This window comes from Mustelus asterias, chromosome 17, assembly GCF_964213995.1.
Source record: "Mustelus asterias chromosome 17, sMusAst1.hap1.1, whole genome shotgun sequence".
Lineage (NCBI taxonomy): Eukaryota > Metazoa > Chordata > Chondrichthyes > Carcharhiniformes > Triakidae > Mustelus > Mustelus asterias.
This window is the reverse complement of record NC_135817.1, coordinates 3181646-3200213: the sequence shown is the minus strand read 5'-3', so window position 1 is coordinate 3200213 and position 18568 is coordinate 3181646. Positions and strand designations below refer to the sequence as shown.

The 18568-nt window shown below is 47.9% G+C and overlaps 1 protein-coding gene across 1 annotated transcript in view; it reads left to right on the top strand.

Moving 5' to 3' along the window:
* wwc3 (WWC family member 3) overlaps positions 1-18568 on the top strand; it is a 203227-nt gene that overhangs the window by 118247 nt on the left and 66412 nt on the right. The window contains exon 6 of the mRNA XM_078232164.1: positions 16167-16296. Within this exon, the coding sequence (XP_078088290.1) occupies positions 16167-16296 (130 nt within the window). The remainder of the gene's footprint in view (positions 1-16166; positions 16297-18568) is intronic.

Here is an 18568-nt window from a genome sequence, read left to right as displayed (position 1 = left end):
GGCTAAGAGGTGCTAATGGCAGCCCATAGAGGGAATAGAAGGTGTGAATGGGTGAGGTCTCTCATTCCCTCGCCCTGCAGTATAAATATCTCCCACTTTCTCTGCCTTTTAGCTTTGACAAAGGGTCATCTGGACTCGAAACGTCAGCTCTTTTCTCTCCTTACAGATGCTGCCAGACCGGCTGAGATTTTCCAGCATTTTCTCTTTTGGTTTCAGATTCCAGCACCCGCAGTAATTTGCTTTTATCAGGGCAGACACGACCTTGGTTTAACCATCGTCTCGTCCATAAAGACAGCACCTTCAGGATTGCAGCGCTCCCTCCGTCCTGCACTGGAGTCGGTCCTGATCTTTGTGCTCAAGCCCTGGAGTGGGGAGAAAAGCAGATTACTGCGGATGCTGGAATCTGAAACCAAAAGAGAAAATACTGGAAAATCTCAGCAGGTCTGGCAGCTTCTAAGGAGAGAAAAGAGTTGACGTTTCGAGTCCAGATGATCCTTTGTCAAAACTAAAAGGCAGAGAAAGTGGGAGATACTTATACTGCAGGGGAAGGGAATGAAAGATGAATCATAGCCACAGTGAGACTGGAGTGGGACTTGATTTCAGAACTGTGTGATTCAGAGAGAAGAGTGCTACCAAGAGAGATACAAGATTTGACATTAACAAGACATTAATTGAGGAATTAAGGGCTATGGGGAGAGAGCGGGTAAATGGAGTTGAAATCAACCATGATTGAATGGTGGAGTGGACTCGATGGGCCGAATGGCCTTACTTCCGCTCCTATGTCTTATGGTCTTAAAATGCAACATAGCACAAACAGGGCGGGAGTTGGGAGGAAGAGTGGGAGTAACACAGAATGATGTGGAGTTGCCGGCGTTGGACTGGGGTGGGCACAGTAAGCAGTCTCACAACATCAGGTGAGCCTGGTGAAGCAGCAGTGCTCCGAAAGCTCGTGCTACCAAATAAACCTGTTGGACTTTAACCTGGCGTTGTGAGACTAGTTACTGTGCCAACACAGAACGAAGAAGAGATGAAGGATGAAACACATACTCGGGGAGAGTGGGTTCTTGTTGGCCTGACGTGTGGTTTTATAATGCTTGTTCCTGGAGTCGAACAGCTTCAGTGTTTCAGAATACGACGTGAAGAACGTAAGAACTAGGAGCAGGAGTCGGCCATTTGGCCCCTCGAGCCTGCTCCGCCATTCAATAAGATCATGGCTGCTCTTTTCATGGACTCAGCTCCACTTACCCGCCCGCTCACCATAACCCTTAATTCCTTCACTGTTCAAATATTTATCTATCCTTGCCTTAAAGACATGCATTGAGGTAGCCTCAACTGCTTCACTGGACAGGGAATTCCACAGATTCACAACCCTTTGTGTGAAGAAGTTCCTCCTCCACTCTGTCCTAGATCTGCTTCCCATTATTTTGAGGCCATGCCCCCTAATTCTAGCTTCACCTGCCAGTGGAAACAACGTCCCTGCTTCTATCTTATCTATTCCCTTCATAATCTTATATGTTTCTATAAGATCTCCCCTCATTCTTCTGAATTCCAATGAGCATAGCCCCAGTCTACTCAGTCTCTCCTCATATGCCAACTCTCTCAACTCCAGAATCAACCTAGTGAATCTCCTCTGGACCCCCTCCAGTGCCAGTATATCCTTTCTCAAGTAAGGGGAGCCTCACCTTTCTCTCGTGGAAGGTGCGAGTCCATGAATTGATTAAGGTTTCAATTTTCTTCTATTATTTTACTTTTCTTAAAATAAAAGTGTACCAAAACATTATCTAAATTTATTTAAAAACTATGTGATTCATCTCCGAAAAAACAAAGTTTAATATTTTGTTTGGAGTTAGGTGGTGATAAGACACTGGTAAGGTCAGTGCAGGAAGAGTGGGATAATGTAACACGATTAAGCATCACATGAGGAGTCTCATCTGTTCAAATGCCATGTGATTAAACGTCACATGATCAAATCTCCAGGAAGGCTGTCTTGAGGCAAATCAGAGTGGATAAATCCCCAGGACCGGACAGGGTATTCCCACGGACCTTGAGGGAAGCTAGTGTTGAACTTGCAGGGGCCCTGGCAGACATATTTAAAATGTCAGTATTCACCGGGGAGGTGCCAGATGATTGGAGGGTGGCTCATGTTGTTCCGTTGTTTAAAAAAGGTTCCAAAAGAAATCCGGGAAATTATAGGCCAGTAAGTTTGACGTCGGTGGTGGGCAAGTTATTGGAAGGTGTGATAAGGGATAGGATCTACAAATTTTTGGATAGACAGGGACTTATTAGGGAGAGTCAACATGGCTTTGTGCGTGGTAGGTCATGTTTGACCAATCTATTAGAGTTTTTCGAGGAGGTTACCAGGAAAGTGGATGAAGGGAAGGCGGTGGATGTTGTCTACCTGGATTTCAGCAAGGCCTTTGACAAGGTCCCTCATGGGAGGTTAGTTAGGAAGGTTCAGTCGCTAGGTATACATGGGGAGGTAGTAAATTGGATTAGACACTGGCTCAATGGAAGAAGCCAGAGAGTGGTTGTGGAGGATTGCTTCCCTGAGTGGAGGCCTGTGACTAGTGGTGTGCACAGTAAGAAGTTTAACAACACCAGGTTAAAGTCCAACAGGTTTATTTGGTAGCAAAAGCCACACAAGCTTTCGGAGCTCTAAGCCCCTTCTTCAGGTCACCTGAAGAAGGGGCTTAGAGCTCCGAAAGCTTGTGTGGCTTTTGCTACCAAATAAACCTGGTGTTGTTAAACTTCTTACTAGTGGTGTGCCGCAGGGATCGGTGTTGGGTCCATTGTTGTTTGTCATCTATATCAATGATCTGGATGATAATGTGGTAAATTGGCTCAGCAAGTTTGCTGATGATACAAAGATTGGAGGTGTAGTGGACAGTGAGGAAGGTTTTCAAAGCTTGCAGAGGGATTTGGACCAACTAGAAAAATGGGCTGAAAAATGGCAAATGGAATTTAACGCAGACAAGTGTGAGATAGAAATCATAGAAACCCTACAGTGCAGAAGGAGGCCATTCGGCCCATCGAGTCTGCACCGACCACAGTCCCGCCCAGGCCCTACCCCCACATATTTACCCGCTAATCCCTCTAACCTACACATCCCAGGACTCTAAGGGGCAATTTTTAACCTGGCCAATCAACCTAACCCGCACATCTTTGGACTGTGGGAGGAAACCGGAGCACCCGGAGGAAACCCACGCAGACACGAGGAGAATATGCAAACTCCACACAGACAGTGATATTGCACTTTGGAAGGACAAACCAAAGAAGAACGTACAGGGTAAATGGTAGGACTCTGAAGAGTGCAGTTGAACAGAGGGATCTGGGAATACAGGTATAGAATTCCCTAAAAGTGACGTCACAGGTGGATAGGGTCGTAAAGAGTGCCTTTGGTACATTGGCCTTTACAAATCGGAGTATCGAGTATAAAAGTTGGAGTGTTATGGTAAGGTTATATAAGGCATTGGTGAGGCCGAATTTGGAGTATTGTGTACAGTTTTGGTCACCTAGTTACAGGAAGGATGTAAATAAGGTTGAAAGAGTGCAGAGAAGGTTCACAAGGATGTTGCCGGGACTTGAGAAGCTGATTTACAGAGAGAGATTGAATAGGTTGGGACTTTATTCCCTGGAGCGTAGAAGATTGAGGGGAGATTTGGTAGAGGTGTATAAGATTTTGATGGGTACAGATGGAGTGAATGCAAGCAGGCTTTTTCCGCTGAGGATCGGGGAGAAAAAAACCAGAGGGCATGGGTTAAGGGTGAAAGGAGAAAAGTTTAAAGGGAATATTAGGGGGGGCTTCTTCACACAGAGAGTGATGGGAGTGTGGAATGAGCTGCCGGATAAAGTGGTAAATGCGGGGGTCACTTTTAACATTTAAGAAAAACTTGGATGGGTTCATGGATGAGAGGGGTGTGGAGGGATATGGTCCAAGTGCAGGTCAGTGGGACTAGGCATAAAATGGTTCGGCACAGTCAAGAAGGGCCAAAAGGCCTGTTTCTGAGCTGTAATTTTCTATGGTTCTATGGTTCTAAGACATCAAACCAGAGGTGGCACAATGCACAGTGAAATACATCTGGAAATTATGACTACTCTGCAGATTATGGGTGGCCAGTTGATATGGGGAGAGCACTGGCAATTGCTCTGGGAGACTGAGACTCTATCCCCTGTGCTATAGGAGTGCACTTCCGTGAAATTGACTCTCTGGGCAAACTTTGCTGACCGAATGCGCAACTTAAAACAGGGCTCCGTTTGCTTTCTGTTACCGATGTCTTGGGAATTGAAGAGAGACTTCCCAGCCTCATGATACATGCCGGGTGGCACAGTGGTTAGCACAGCTGCCTCACAGCGCCAGGGATGCGGGTTCGATTCCCGGCTTGGGTCGCCGTCTACGCGGAGACCTGCACGTTCTCCCCGTGTCTGCGCGGGTTTCCTCCGGGTGCTCCGGTTTCCTCCCACAGTCCGAAAGACGTGCTTGGTTAGGTGGATTGGCCGTTCTAAGTTCTCCCTCGGTGTACCCGAACAGGAGTGTGGCGGCGAGTGGATTTTCGCAGTAACTTCATTGCAGTGCCGTGTTAATGTAAGCCTTACTTGTGGCACTCGCAAATAAACTTAACTAATGAACTTCTGTCTCGTCACAAAACTCAACTGAAACAGCAATGTCGAGGCTTGAATTCTAACTCCCTTTCCCTTCCCCAGCTCTGAAGATCTTGATGTACTTTTCAAACCAAATGTTATTGTTAGTTGGCACCTCAACAAACACCAGCTAAATATGTAACGCACAAGGCAGCGTCAACACTTATACAACACAAAGTATGAGATTGGAGCGGGGGGGGGGGGGGGTGTGATCTTCAGATTAGAGTCAAACATCCAGAAGTGCGTTGTTTTAGAACAATGACTCGATTGTTTTTGGCTGGGTGAAAAGCTGGCCACTCTAACAGTACCTGCTGTTGATGGGAAGCTTTACAGGAAACAGGCTGTGGTTAGGTGAGGGAACGCTGCCAGCAGCCGATGATGTAAAAGGCAGCAGTCGAAACAGAACTTTCCATTCTTTGAGGATGTGCTTGCATATCTTTTCAGGGAGGATGGTTAAGGCGGCTGCCGCTAAGCTTCCACAAGATGTGAAGTAAAATAACATTTTCCTTTTCCCAGTCCAGTTTGCTGAATCCAGACTGAGGATTCATTGATGCCAGCAAAAAAACCCAGATGTAACTTGCGACAGCCTGCCTCGGAAATACTCAGCTAGATGGACTGAGTTGAGGAGGAACTTCTTCACACAAAAGGGTTGTGAATCTGTGGAATTCCCTGCCCAGTGAAGCAGTTGAGGCTACCTCATTGAATGTTTTTAAGGCCAGGTTAGATACATTTTTGAACAGCAAAGGAATTAAGGGTTATGGTGAGCGGGCGGGTAAGTGGAGCTGAGTCCATGAAAAGATCAGCCATGATCTTATTGAATGCAGGCTCGAGGGACCAGATGGCCTACTCCTGCTCCTAGTTCTGATGTTCTTACGGAGATGTTGCCCTGCCATCAACATGCTTAATACCCCTATTTACATGGGCTGGGATTCTCCGGTGTCATAGAATCCCTACAGTACAGAAGGAGGCCATTTGGCCCATCAAGTCTTACCGACCACAATCCCACCCAGGCCCTATTCCCGTAACCCCACACATTTACCATTCAAATCTCTCTGACACTGGGGTCAATTTAGCATGGCCAACCCATCTAACCCGCACATCTTTGCACTGTGGGAGGAAACTGGAGCACCCGGAGGAAACCCACGGGGAGAACGCGCACAGACGGTGACCCAAGCCGGGAATCGAACCCGGGTCCCTGGAGCTGTGAGACAGCAGTGCTGACCACTGCCGCCCTGCCAGCGAGAACGGAGAATGTGGCGCTCAGCCAAATCTCCATTCACTGCAGCGGGACTGGAGAATCCCAGCCGCGAGCGAGGTCGGAGAATTCCAGCCATCATCTTTCTAACCTCTTCCAGCTCGACGATCCATCTGGGACCTTGGGTATCACCAATTTTCTTTTCCCCACTATGGGGTGGCCATGTTTTCAGCTGCCTGGGCCCTAAGCTCTGGAATTCCTTCTCTAAGCCTCTCTGCCTCCCTATTTCACTCTTCTCCTTTCAGACATTCCTTAAAACCTACCCTTTTTCACTCCGCTTTTGACCATCTGCCCTAATATCTGCTTCTGTGGCTCAGTCTCAAAGCATCCTGGGACATTTAATCACCTTGCAGAAGCTTTATAAGATTTCTGCTGTTAATTAGTGGGGGAGTGGTTATGATAAAGATGCATATTAAATAGTGCTTTTGGAGTTGGGGACAGGACTTTGAGATCAGAAGAATTTATATAATACCCAAACTCAGTCATGCAAATCTCTAACCCAGGGACCCTCAACGAGGCTGAGGTTTCAAGAGACCCACGGTGGGACAGTGGTTAGCACTTCTGCCCCACAACGGCAGGGACCCAGGTTCGATTCCCGGCTTGGGTCACTGTCTATGTGGAGTCTGCACGTTCTCCCCGTGTCTGCGTGGGTTTCCTCCGGATGCTCCAGTTTCCTCCCACAGTTCGAAAGACGTGCTGGTTAGGTGCACTGGCCATGCTAAATTCTCCCTCGGTGTACCCAAACAGGCGCCGGAGTGTGGCGAGTAGGGGATTTTCACAGTAACTTCATTGCAGTGTTAATGTAAGCCTTACTTGTGACAATCATAAATAAAACTTTCGAGATCTGTCAAAAATAACCAAGCTGGGAAGGCAGGCCATGTGCAATCTGCTCAAGCCTCTGTTAGTCTCGCTCATGATTCATAGAATCCCTACAGTGCAGAAGGAGGCCACTCGGCCCATCGAGTCTGCAGCGACCACAATCCCACCCAGGCCCTATCCCCATAACCCCACATATTTACTCTGCTAATCCCCTAACACTTAGGTCAATTTAGCATGGCCAATCAACCTAATTCACACATCTTTGGACTGTGGGAGGAAACCAGAGCACCCAGAAGAAACCCACACAGACACGGGGAGAATGTGCAAACTCCGCACAGTGACCCGAGGCTGGAATTGAACCCGGGTCCCTGGCACTGTGAGGCAGCAGTGCTAACCACTGTGCCACCGTGCCTCCCCTATTATTTACTGGACTTTCAAAATTACATTGTCTGATTTTCAATTTTTGAAGCACTTTTAGAGTTTAATTGGAGGTAGACTGTTTCCCAGATTTAAAAAAAAATACCCATCACCTGGGGGTTCACTGAATGAAATCTGCTTTAAATAGTTGCAGAGCAGTGCTTCTGCGAGCTACTCTTCCCCAAGTGTCAGTGGTTTTACCTTGCCTTTAAAGTCCTTCTCTTTACCCCTTGCTCTGTTAAGATGTTTTTTTTCTTACCCCATTCACTTTACTGAAAACAAAATGGGTCCTTTAGGTTTGTCTGAGACAATATCAGAGTAAAGCTGGAGGCTGCAGGCTGTGGGGGTTTGCTAGTGTCTGGCACGTTACTTTCCCAGTTTGAAGTTTATTTATCAGTGTCACAAGTAGGCTTACATTAACACTGCAATGAAGTTACTGTGAAAATCCCCTCGTCGCCACACTCCGGCGCCTGTTCGGGTAACACTAAGGGAGAATTTAGCACGGCCAATGCACCCTAACCAGCACGTTTTTCAGACTGTGGGAGGAAACCGGAGCATCCGGAGGAAACCCACGCAGACACGGGGAGAACGTGCAGACTCCACACAGACAGTGACCCAAGCCAGGAATCGAACCCGGGTCCCTGGCGCTGTGAGGCGGCAGCGACCTGTGCCACCGTGCCGTTCATAGTATCAGAGCAATGTCAGGGAAAGTTTCTTTGTATCTACTTGAGAGTAAGAAGTTTAACAACACCAGGTTAAAGTCCAACAGGTTTATTTGGTAGCAAAAGCCACACAAGCTTTCGGAGCTCCAAGCCCCTTCTTCAGGTGAGTGGGAATTCTGTTCACAAACAGAGCATATAAAGACGCAAACTCAATTTACATGAATAATGGTTGGAATGCGAATACTTACGACTAATCAAGTCTTTAAGAAACAAAACAATGTGAGTGGAGAGAGCATCAAGACAGGCTAAAAAGATGTGTATTGTCTCCAGACAAGACGGCCAGTGAAACTCTGCAGGTCCAGGCAACTGTGGGGGTTACAAATAGTGTGACATGAACCCAATATCCCGGTTGAGGCCGTTGATTAGTTGTAAGTATTCGCACGGCATCTCCACATCATGTCTACTTGAGAGGCCAGAGAGGGGTTCAGTTTAATGTCTCATCCGAAAGACAGTACCTGTGACAGTGCAGCACTCCCACAGGGAATGTCAGCCTTGGTTTATATGCTCCACTTTCTGTGGTGGGGCATGAATCTCCTACATTCTGACTCAGAGATATGAGTGCTACCCCCAACTGAGCCAAGGCTGATAGTTAACAGGAACTCTCTCACTTGTTTCAATAAAGCTTTTAATTGTTGACTCAGGTATACTTTCACAGCTGTGTACTTGATTAGTGGTCAAAAATCCTTGAGTGTTATACTGAAGTCACAAGTGTCCACCTGCTTGCTGCCAGCATTGAGGCACAACTGTAAACTAAAGAACAAGATATAGAAAGCTCGAACATACGTTTACAGTGGCCAGAAAGGTTCTGAAGTTCATTCGTGCTACCAGACCATAAGACATAGGAGCAGAATTAGGCCACTCGGCCCATCGAGTCTGCTCCACCATTCAATCATGGCTGATATTTTTCTCATCCCCATTCTCCTCCCTTTCCCCCTTAACCCCTGATCCCCTTATTAATCAAGAAGCTATCTATCTCTTCTTAAAGACACTCAATGACCCGGCCTCCACAGCCTTCTGCGGCAAAGAGTCCCACACATTCACCACTCTCTGGCTGAAGAAATTCCTCCTCATCTCCATTTTAAAGGATCGTCCCTTTAGCCTGAGGTTGTGCCCTCTGGTTCTAGTTTCTCCTACTAGTGGAAACATCCTCTCCACGTCCACTCTATCCAGGCCTCGCGGTATCCTGTAAGTTTCAAAGAACAAAGAACAGTACAGCACAGGAAACAGGCCCTTCGGCCCTCCAAGCCTGTGCCGCTCCTTGGTCCAACTAGACCAATCGTTTGTATCCCTCCATTCCCAGGCTGGGAATAAGATAAGATCCCTCCTCATTGTTCTAAACTCCAACGAGTACAAACCCAGAGTCCTCAACTGTTCCTCATACGACAAGCTCTTCATTCCAGGGATCATTCTTGTGAACCTCCTGTGGACCCTTTCCAAGGCCAGCACATCCTTCCTTAGATACGGGGCCCAAAACTGCTCACAATCCTCCAAATGGGGTCTGACCAGAGCCTTATACAGCCTCAGAAGTACATCCCTGCTCTTGTATTCTAGCCCTCTCAACATGAATGCTAACATTGCATTTGCCTTCCTAACTGCCGACTGAACCTGCACGTTAACCTTAAGAGAATCTTGAACAATGACTCCCAAATCCCTTTGTGCTTCTGATCTCCTAACCATATTGGAAAAGCTGGGTTTGACGAGTAGTGTTTCTATTTGACAGTGGTCTCTGCAATACTATACTGGACATCATCATTTAATCTGAAGTTCTATATATCTTTCACACATTCCGGAACAGCTTTAGCTCCTGGGTCAGGTTATACGAGGCTTGTAAAAGCAGGATTTAATGGTTTTTAAACTGGGTGGCATTTCCCTTCATCTTTGAAGAATCTGATTAAATTCCATGGAGTTTTAGCAAAGGCTAAAGTATGTTAAAAATGTTTTCTGTGCAAAATGTTTTACGATCAAATAGATTTGAAACACAGCCCGTGGCAGATTAATCCAAAGGCCGTATTCTCTTTCTGATAATAACTGCAGGTGACTTGTTTGACCCACAGCGAATACAATTTAATACATTGATAAATCAGAGACCAGTCCTCTGGAAACACCACTGCTGGGAATTAACTCAAATATGTTGGGGGGGGCGGAAGGGGGGGATAAAAAAGACCCAGTGAAGTGGAGGAGCAGAACAAGCTTTGGCTTGATTTGCAGCATGACATTTAACTTTCGAGAATGTTTTGTCCGAGTGTACTATCTATTTTGGTGGGTGGGGGAAGGTGAGGAAGGATATTCTTGCTCTCGAGGGAGTGCAGCGAAGGTTTACCAGGCTGATTCCGGGGATGGCGGGACTGATGTATGAGGAGAGATTGACTAGGTTAGGATTGTTTTCCCTGGAGTTCAGACGAATGAGGGAGGAGGAGGAGGGGGAGGGGGGTAGTGGAGACAGGGTAGATGCGGGGAACATATTTCCCAATGGTGGGGGAGTCCAGAACCAGGGGTCACAGTCTGAGGATTCGAGGTAGACCATTTAAGTTTAAAGCTTATTTATTTATTAGTCACAAGTAGTCTTACACTAACACTGTAGTGAAGTTACTATGAAGATCCCCTAGTCGCCACACTCTGGCACCTGTTTGGGTACTCTGAGGGAGAATTTGGCATGGCCAGTTCACCTAACCCGCACATCTTTGGAGTGTGGGAGGAAACCGGAGCACCCGGAGGAAACCCACGCAGGAAGAATGTGCAAACTCCACACCGACAGTGACCCAAGCCGGGAATTTAGGTCAGAGGTGAGGAGACATTTCTTCACCCAAAGAGTGGTGAGCCTGTGGAAATCATTACCACAGGAAGTGGTTGACGCCAAAACATTGAATGTATTGAAGAGGCGGCTGGATATAACACTTGGGGCGAATGGGATAAAAGGTTATGGGGAGAAAGCAGGATTAGGCTATTGAGTTGGACGATCAGCCATGATCGTGATGAATAACGGAACAGGCTCGAAGGGCCAAATGGCCTCCTCCTGCTCCTATCTTCTATGTTTCTATGAAAGGTTGTTTTGACCCCTGGCTGACTGACTCATTGTGTGTGATTTGTAATATTATAACTTTTCTTGAAGCCATGAAAGGTTGTGGACCGTGCGGTGAATGTCTAACCATTGCTGTCAGCAGAGTTTTCCTAAAAGATCATGAATGATCCCACCCTTCCTCTTCTTGTTGCCGTGTTCTCATCACGGTTGATCTGTGATGTTTTTCCTGTCCTTGTATCAGACATTGACCCAGTCCCCACCTGTCATATTATGGTCCTTAGTAAGAGTCACTCAGCAGCATCATTGTTGACTGAGTTGGTTGTGTCTTGAGGGGTATATCTGCTGGACTGGGTCTACATGATGTGGAGATGCCGGCGTTGGACTGGGGTAAACACAGTAAGAGTTTTAACAACGACTGGGTCTACAGGAGGGAGTAGGGGAAACGAGTAAGAGGAAAAAATCTATTTGATCCTGTCCTCACCAATCTACCTGTCGGGGTACACCTGTCCATGACGGTGTTAGTAGGTGCGATCATCGCACAGTCCTTGTGGAGACAAAGTCCTGTCTTCACGCTGAGGATTCAGTCTGTTATGTTGAGTAGCATTGCCAATGTGGGATAAATGAGACGTAGCAGCTCAAAGCCGGCCGTCCATGAGGCGCCCCTGGGTCGTCATCAGCAGGAGAATTGTATTCCGTCACAATCTGTGACCTCATGACCTGGCGCATCACCATTATCATCAAGCCAAGAGACAACCCCTAGTTCAATGAGGGTTGCAGTAAAGCATGCCAGGAGCAGCGTCAAGCAGTATCTAAAAATAAGACGCAACCGGATGAAAAAGGGGGCGGCACGGTGGCACAGTGGTTAGCACTGCTGCCTCACAGCGCCAGGGACCCGGGTTCGATTCCCGGCTTGGGTCACTGTCTGTGTGGAATCTGCACATTCTCCCCCGTGTGTGCGTGGGTTTCCTCCGGGTGCTCCGGTTTCCTCCCACAGTCTGAAAGACGTGCTGGTTAGGGTGCATTGACCCGAACAGGCGCTGGAGTGTGGCGAACAGGGGAATTTCACGGTAACTTCATTGCAGTGTTAATGTAAGCCTTGCTTGTGACTAATACATTTTTAAAAAGTTACATCACTGGAATACATGCATGCGAAATAGCAGAAGCAGCATGCTATAGGCAGAATTCAGCAAATCCAGAGCCAATGGATCGGATCAAAGTTCTGTAGATCAGTCCCTAGAGCCTGTCCACCATCGAGGAGTCAAAAGTCAAGGAGGTGATGGAATATTCCGCACTTGCCTCCTACAAGATTCAACTAGGTTAACACATCCAGGCCAAAGCAGCCTGCTTGATTGAACCCTATCCACCCCCTGAAACATCCACTTCCTTCGGCACTGACGCATCGTAGCAGCTGTGTGTACCATCTACAAGATTCACTGCAGCAACTCCCCCAAGGCGTCTCCGATGGTACCTTCAAAACATGTGGCCTAGAAGGACCAGGACAGTAAGTTCCTCTCCAAGCTGGACAGCATCCCTGGGCCTGGATCTCATCTTGTCCTCATGCTGGACTGGATTTCATCCTCTCCCGCAAGTCTACCTGGCATATGGACCCAACATTCTGCAGTGAGCTCCTACACAGTCGCTGTGTGGATGGATTCCGAAATATTGGGGGAGGTTTTTCTCACCTCTGCTGCTGCAAACATGGGACCCGATTCTCCCCCAAAAAATTCTAAGTGCTGAATTGGCGGGAAAACTGATGTAAATCACGATTGTTTTGTCAGTGTTGAATGTCCCACACTCTGTGCAATGCAGAGGTCACAATCGTGAATATCATTAAAAGCTGAAGAGGGAGGGGGCCTATTCGCAATGGAGTCTGACATTCCCGGAGCTTAGTGCGCGCACAGTGGCCCCGATCTGTCAGTCTCCCCGTTTGCTGGCCAGCTCGATCACTGACCAGCCCGGGACCCTCGGAGTGCTGCTCCACCCCCTTGGAACTGTCCCATGCACAGTGGGCAGTGCCAAGGTTCCTCCAGGGCATTTGCACTTTGCCCCTTGGGCAGTGCTGGGGGCACAAACCCCACCGCCGCCGCCTGACCCCTTGGTAGCCTTGATTGCCCCCCCCCCCCCCCCCCCCTTCACTCCAGCGGGGTCCTGCTACTTCCCCAAAAGTGGAGAGCTCGTCTGAACCCCACCGGAGTAAAATTGTACTGATGGGGTGGGAGATGCTAGCGGGCCCTCAGTCCCGGGCCTGCTAATCACATTCAAATAACATTAAAATAAGATTTAAATCATTTACCTGCTGTACCCGCCGGTTTCCAGCGTGTTCCCGATCGTGCCGGATATCTGGTGCTCGGAGATGCGCGCGTGGCGGGAATGCATGTGTGAATCCCGCGAATCGGCCCACACGCGATTCTCCCGGCGCGATGGGAGAATCACCCCCATAGTTTCCCCAAATGCAAGGGTCAAGAAATAGAGCGAAACCTCGTTTCACGTGCTTCCTGCTCCTGTAACACTGCCGGAATATCTCAAAGATAATCAGAGCGACCTTTTGGTGTCATGACCCTTAACCAGCACTTAAAATAGATGATCTGGTCCAAAGATGTGCGGGTTAGGTTGATTGGCCATGCTAAAATTGCCCCTTTGTGTCCTGAGATGCGTAGGTTAGAGGGATTAGTGGGTAAATGTGTAGGGATATGGGGGTAGGGCCTGGGTGGGATTGTGGTCGGTGCAGACTCGATGGGCCGAATGGCCCCTTTCTGCACTGTAGGGTTTCTATGATTCTATTCTATGTGTTTGGGAGCTTGCCTTGCTCCCTTTTTCCTAGGTGCAACATTTTAACAGTGTACTATTGGCTGTAAAGCACTTTGGGATGTCCTAAAGACATCAGGGGCACTATACGAATAAAGTTTGTTCTTTTACTTTTCAATGATGTGCAGGAAAATGTGAGCCCTTTTCCTTTCGAACTGAGTTGATTGGCAGGGCACCCTTAACCAACAAAGCCTTTTAATCTATTTTGAGATTTTGAAGTGACCCCACCACAACATCTTTTCAGTCCCAGATTTCCGATTGACACAGTGCTTCCTGACGTCAGGCCCGACTGCCTTAGTTCCAACTTCAAGCCAAAATTACAAAGGCGCAATATTTCTGCTGAAATTATACCCCGATATGACTTCACCTTTCTTCGAATTTGCCTCCGGGGATGTTGAGATCTAGTTCACGTATCAGAACTTTGCACAATTAAATTTGTCTTGAATCTGTTTTATAATTTATGTGTGTCAGTGTTGGTTACACTTGCCTTTGGTGACATGGTTCTGGATAAGTCCCACTCCAGGACTTGAGCGCAAAGATCAAGGCTGTCACTCCAGTGCAGTACTGAGGGACCGCTGCACTGTCTTCTGGGTGAGATGTTCAGCCGAGGTCCTGTCTACTCCCTCGGGTGGATGCCCAAGGTTCCATTTAGGACATAGAAAAACTACAGCCCAAACAGGCCCGTCGGCCCACAAGTTGCGCCGGTTGTGTCCCTAGGCTTATAAGTAGACTTACCTATAACCCTCAATCCTATTAAGTCCCATGTGCTCATCCAGAAGTCTCTTAAAAGACCCTGTCGAGTTTGCCTCCACCACCACTGACGGCAGCCGATTCCACTCACCCACCACCCTCTAAGTGAAAAACCTGCCCCTGACATCTCCTCTGTACCTACTCCCCAGCACCTTAAACCTGTGTCCTCACGTAGCAACCATTTCAGCCCTGGGAAAAAGCCTCTGAGAATCCACCCGATCTATACCTCTCAACATCTTGTAAACCTCTATCAGGTCACCTCTTATCCTTCGCCTCTCCAAGGAGAAAAGGCCGAGCTCCCTCAACCTATCCTCATAAGGCATGCCAACCAATCCAGGCAACATTCTTGTAAATCTCCTCTGCACCCTTTCTGTGGCTTCCACATCCTTTCTGTAATGAGGCGACCAGAACTGGGCACAGTACTCCAGGTGGGGTCTGACAAGGGTCTTATAAAGCTGCATCATTATCCCCCTTTTCAAAGAGCAATGGTGTTGCCCCCCCAATGGTGTTGCCCCCTGAAATCCACAACACAAGAACTGATTATCTGGCTGTGATCAAATTTCTGCTTTGTGGCAATTTGCTGTGTGCAAATCGGTTGCCACATTCCCTGCACGGCACTGCTGGCCACATTTCCAAAATCCTCCTTCGGCTGTAGAGTGCTTTGAGACGTCGGGTGTACGTGAAAAATACTATTTAAATGCAAGTTATTTTTGGACTGCGCTCAAGTGTTATTTATTTTGTCCTTTCTATCGGATGACTTCCTCAGCCTCGAGGAGGTAGATGTGTACTTTTTTTGCTTTAGAATAGAATCCCTACAGTACAGAAGGAGGCCATTCGGCCCATCGGGTCTGTACCGACCACAATCCCACCCAGGTCCTATTCCCATAACCCCACACATTTACCCTAGCTAATCCTCCTGACACTAAGGGGCAATTTAGCATGGCCAATCAACCTAACCCACACGTCAGACACTTTAGGAACATTTAAGCGGTTATTGGATAGGCACACGGAGCACACCAGGATGATAGGGAGTGGGATAGCTTGATCTTGGTTTCAGATAAAGCTCGGCACAACATCGTGGGCCGAAGGGCCTGTTCTGTGCTGTACTGTTCTATCTTTGGATTGTGGGAGGAAACCGGAGCACCCGGAGGAAACCCACGCAGACACGGGGAGAATGTGCAAACTCCACACAGACAGTGACCCAAGTTGGGAATCGAACCTGGGTCCCTGGCGCCGTGAGGCCGCAGTGCTAACCGCTGTGCCACCGTGTTGCCCGTTGAGGAGCTGGATTATTTTGGGACCCTAGGACTTTGACCAATTCTCATAAATCGCCCACATACTAAATTGTTTCTTTAAGATTGAGGCACCTTTAGTCTCTGCGCCGACACCCATATTGCAATCTGTTGTCGTTGAGTTTAACTTATTGACCCCAAACATGATCTATACCAAATGCGCGGCAGCAATGTGAGACAACAAAGAGTCCTTTTGTTCCAGTACCAGCAATATCATGAAACTGCACAATACAAAATAAGTGCCCTGATCCTGTTTGGCTCCAAAGCGCCAGCAGCCAACTTGTCAATTCAGTGGTTGAAACAGTTTTGCAAAAGTGGCTCAAATCTCAATCGAGGATTTGATTACCGTGACCCGAAAAGTGTTCCTGCCAGCCAAAAAAAGCTGATACGCCAAGGCGAAAAAATTCAAACGTATTATTTTACCCTCTTTTTTTTTTTCCCCGATTCAGGATTGACCGTAAAATGTCCGATAGTCAAACCAACTATAAACTGGATGAAGCGCAGGAAATCATGAATGAACTGAGAACCATCAAGAAGTCAATTACTTTAGGAGAGAAGGAAAGGCAGGACCTTATTCAGGTAAGACGAGCCTTTGCCCTGTATTACATCGGAAAACGAGCAGGCTGGTAACCCAGGGTCTTTATTTATTCATTTGTGGGACACGGGTATCGCCGGCTGGGCCAGCATTTACTGCCCATCCCTAGTTGCCCGAGGCCGGTTGAGAGTCAACCACATTGCTGTGGGTCTGGAGGAGTCACATGTCGGCCAGACCGGGTAAGGACGGCAGATTTCCTTCCCTAAAGGACATTGTTGAACCAGATGGGTTTTTCCGACAATGGTTTCATGGTCATCAGTAGAATCTTAATTCCAGATATTTTTTTATTGAATTCAAATTCCACCGTGGCGGGATTCAAACCCAGGTCCCCAGAACCTTTAGCAGAGTTTCTGGATTAATAACCCAGCGATAATACCACTAGGCCTCCCCTAGACCAATAACCCAGATAACAGGAATTCAAATCCCATCGGGACAATTTAAGAATCGTAATTCAACATAATACAAATCCGAAAATAAAAAAAAGGCCAGTATTGGTAAAAGATGCCCCAGAAGAAGTTGGATTATCATTAAAACCCTACTTGATGTCCGTTAAGTAGGGACTCTCGCTGTTCTTGCCTGGATCGGCCTATATGTAATTTGATGCCCATATCAAAGTAGTTGACTTTTTAAAATTGCCCTTTGAAGTGTTTGAGCTAGCCGGTCTGCTGTATAAAACTAGGAAGGTGGCACACCAGCACAGTGGTTGGCACTGCTGCCTCACAGCGCCAGGGACCCGGGTTCAATTCCCGGCTTGAGACACTGCCTGTGCGGAGTTTGCACATTCTCCCTGTGTCTGCGTGGGTTTCCTCCGGCTGCTCCAGTTTCCTTCCACAGTCCGAAAAGACGTGCTGGTTATGTGCATTGGCCATTCTAAATTGCCCCTTAGCATCAGGAGGACTACCTAGGGTAAATACATGGGGTTATGGAGATAGGGTCTGGGTGAAATTGTGGTCGATGCGGACTCGATGGGCTGAATGGCCTCCTCCTGCACTGTAGGGACTCTGTGGATCTCAGAGTGATTCGGGTTGGCAATAAAGACTGGCTTTGATAGCGACATCTCTATCCTGAGAATGAATATTTCCTTGTAACAGTATCTCCATTCTCTCGTCCATTGGTTTAGCATCGTAAAGGAGATGTATTTGTGGGAGCAGCAGGACTTTTGACACTAAGAACAAGTATACTGGAAATAATTCCTTGCCCACAACAGGGGTTGTATTTTTTTGGGGGGGTGGGGGGCAGGAGGCATGGGTTTGAGAATTAGGGGGTAGCACTAATTAACAATCTGCACTCTGTAAGTATGACCCTCCTTATGGGAAAGGAGATGAACCCTGGGAATCGACACTACATGTCGATTGACCAGAGCAGGAGGCTACAAGGTCTTAACGAAAGGCACCTTCCTGCAACACGTTGGGTTAATGACCTTCTTGATGACATTCAAACCTTGTTATTCTCATTCCTGTCCCATGGTTTTTATTGAAAGCTGTGAGTCTCCACATGTTATTCTTCTGGGAGGAAGGGACAATTTGTGACCATTGAACGAGGATAGTTAAAAAGTTGAGTTTACCCTACTTTCATAGAGTCATAGAATCCCTACAGTGCAGAAGGAGGCCATTCAGCCCATCGAGCCTGCACCGACCACAATCCCACCCAGGCCCTATCTGCGTAACCCCACATATTTACTCCCCCTGTTAATAGGGTCGATTTATCATGGCCAATCAACCTAACCCGCACATCTTTCGGACTGTGGGAGGAAACTACAGCACCTGGAGGAAACCCACGCAGACACGGGGAGAATGTGCAAACTCCACACAGACAGTGACCCCAAGCCAGGAATTGAACCCTGGTCCCTGGCGCTGTGAGGCAGCGGTGCTAACCACTGTGCCGCCCCAACGTCTTCCACAACGAGGGAATGCTTGTCTTCCCTCCTGCAGTTTGTCCAATGCATGATTTTAAATGGGGAGCAAAGGGGCTGGGAACGGTTGAATCAGTCACATTTGGCTGGCGGAGTGCTGATCTTCACGTTGGGATCCCCAAGCAGTGTTTCTACCTGGCCAGTCATCAGTGGAAGAGTGCAAAACGGTGATGAGGAATGAACACTTGTTCAATCTCTCACTCAGCCACCAGCTCGGACCCAGACAGATAGGTCAGAGGTGAGATTGGCGCATGGAGAGACTGGGCACGAGTGGCCCGCAGCTGGGGCAGCGGCTAAGGGTGGCACAGGTGCCAGCTCACGGGACGGACGGGGTGGTCGCGCAG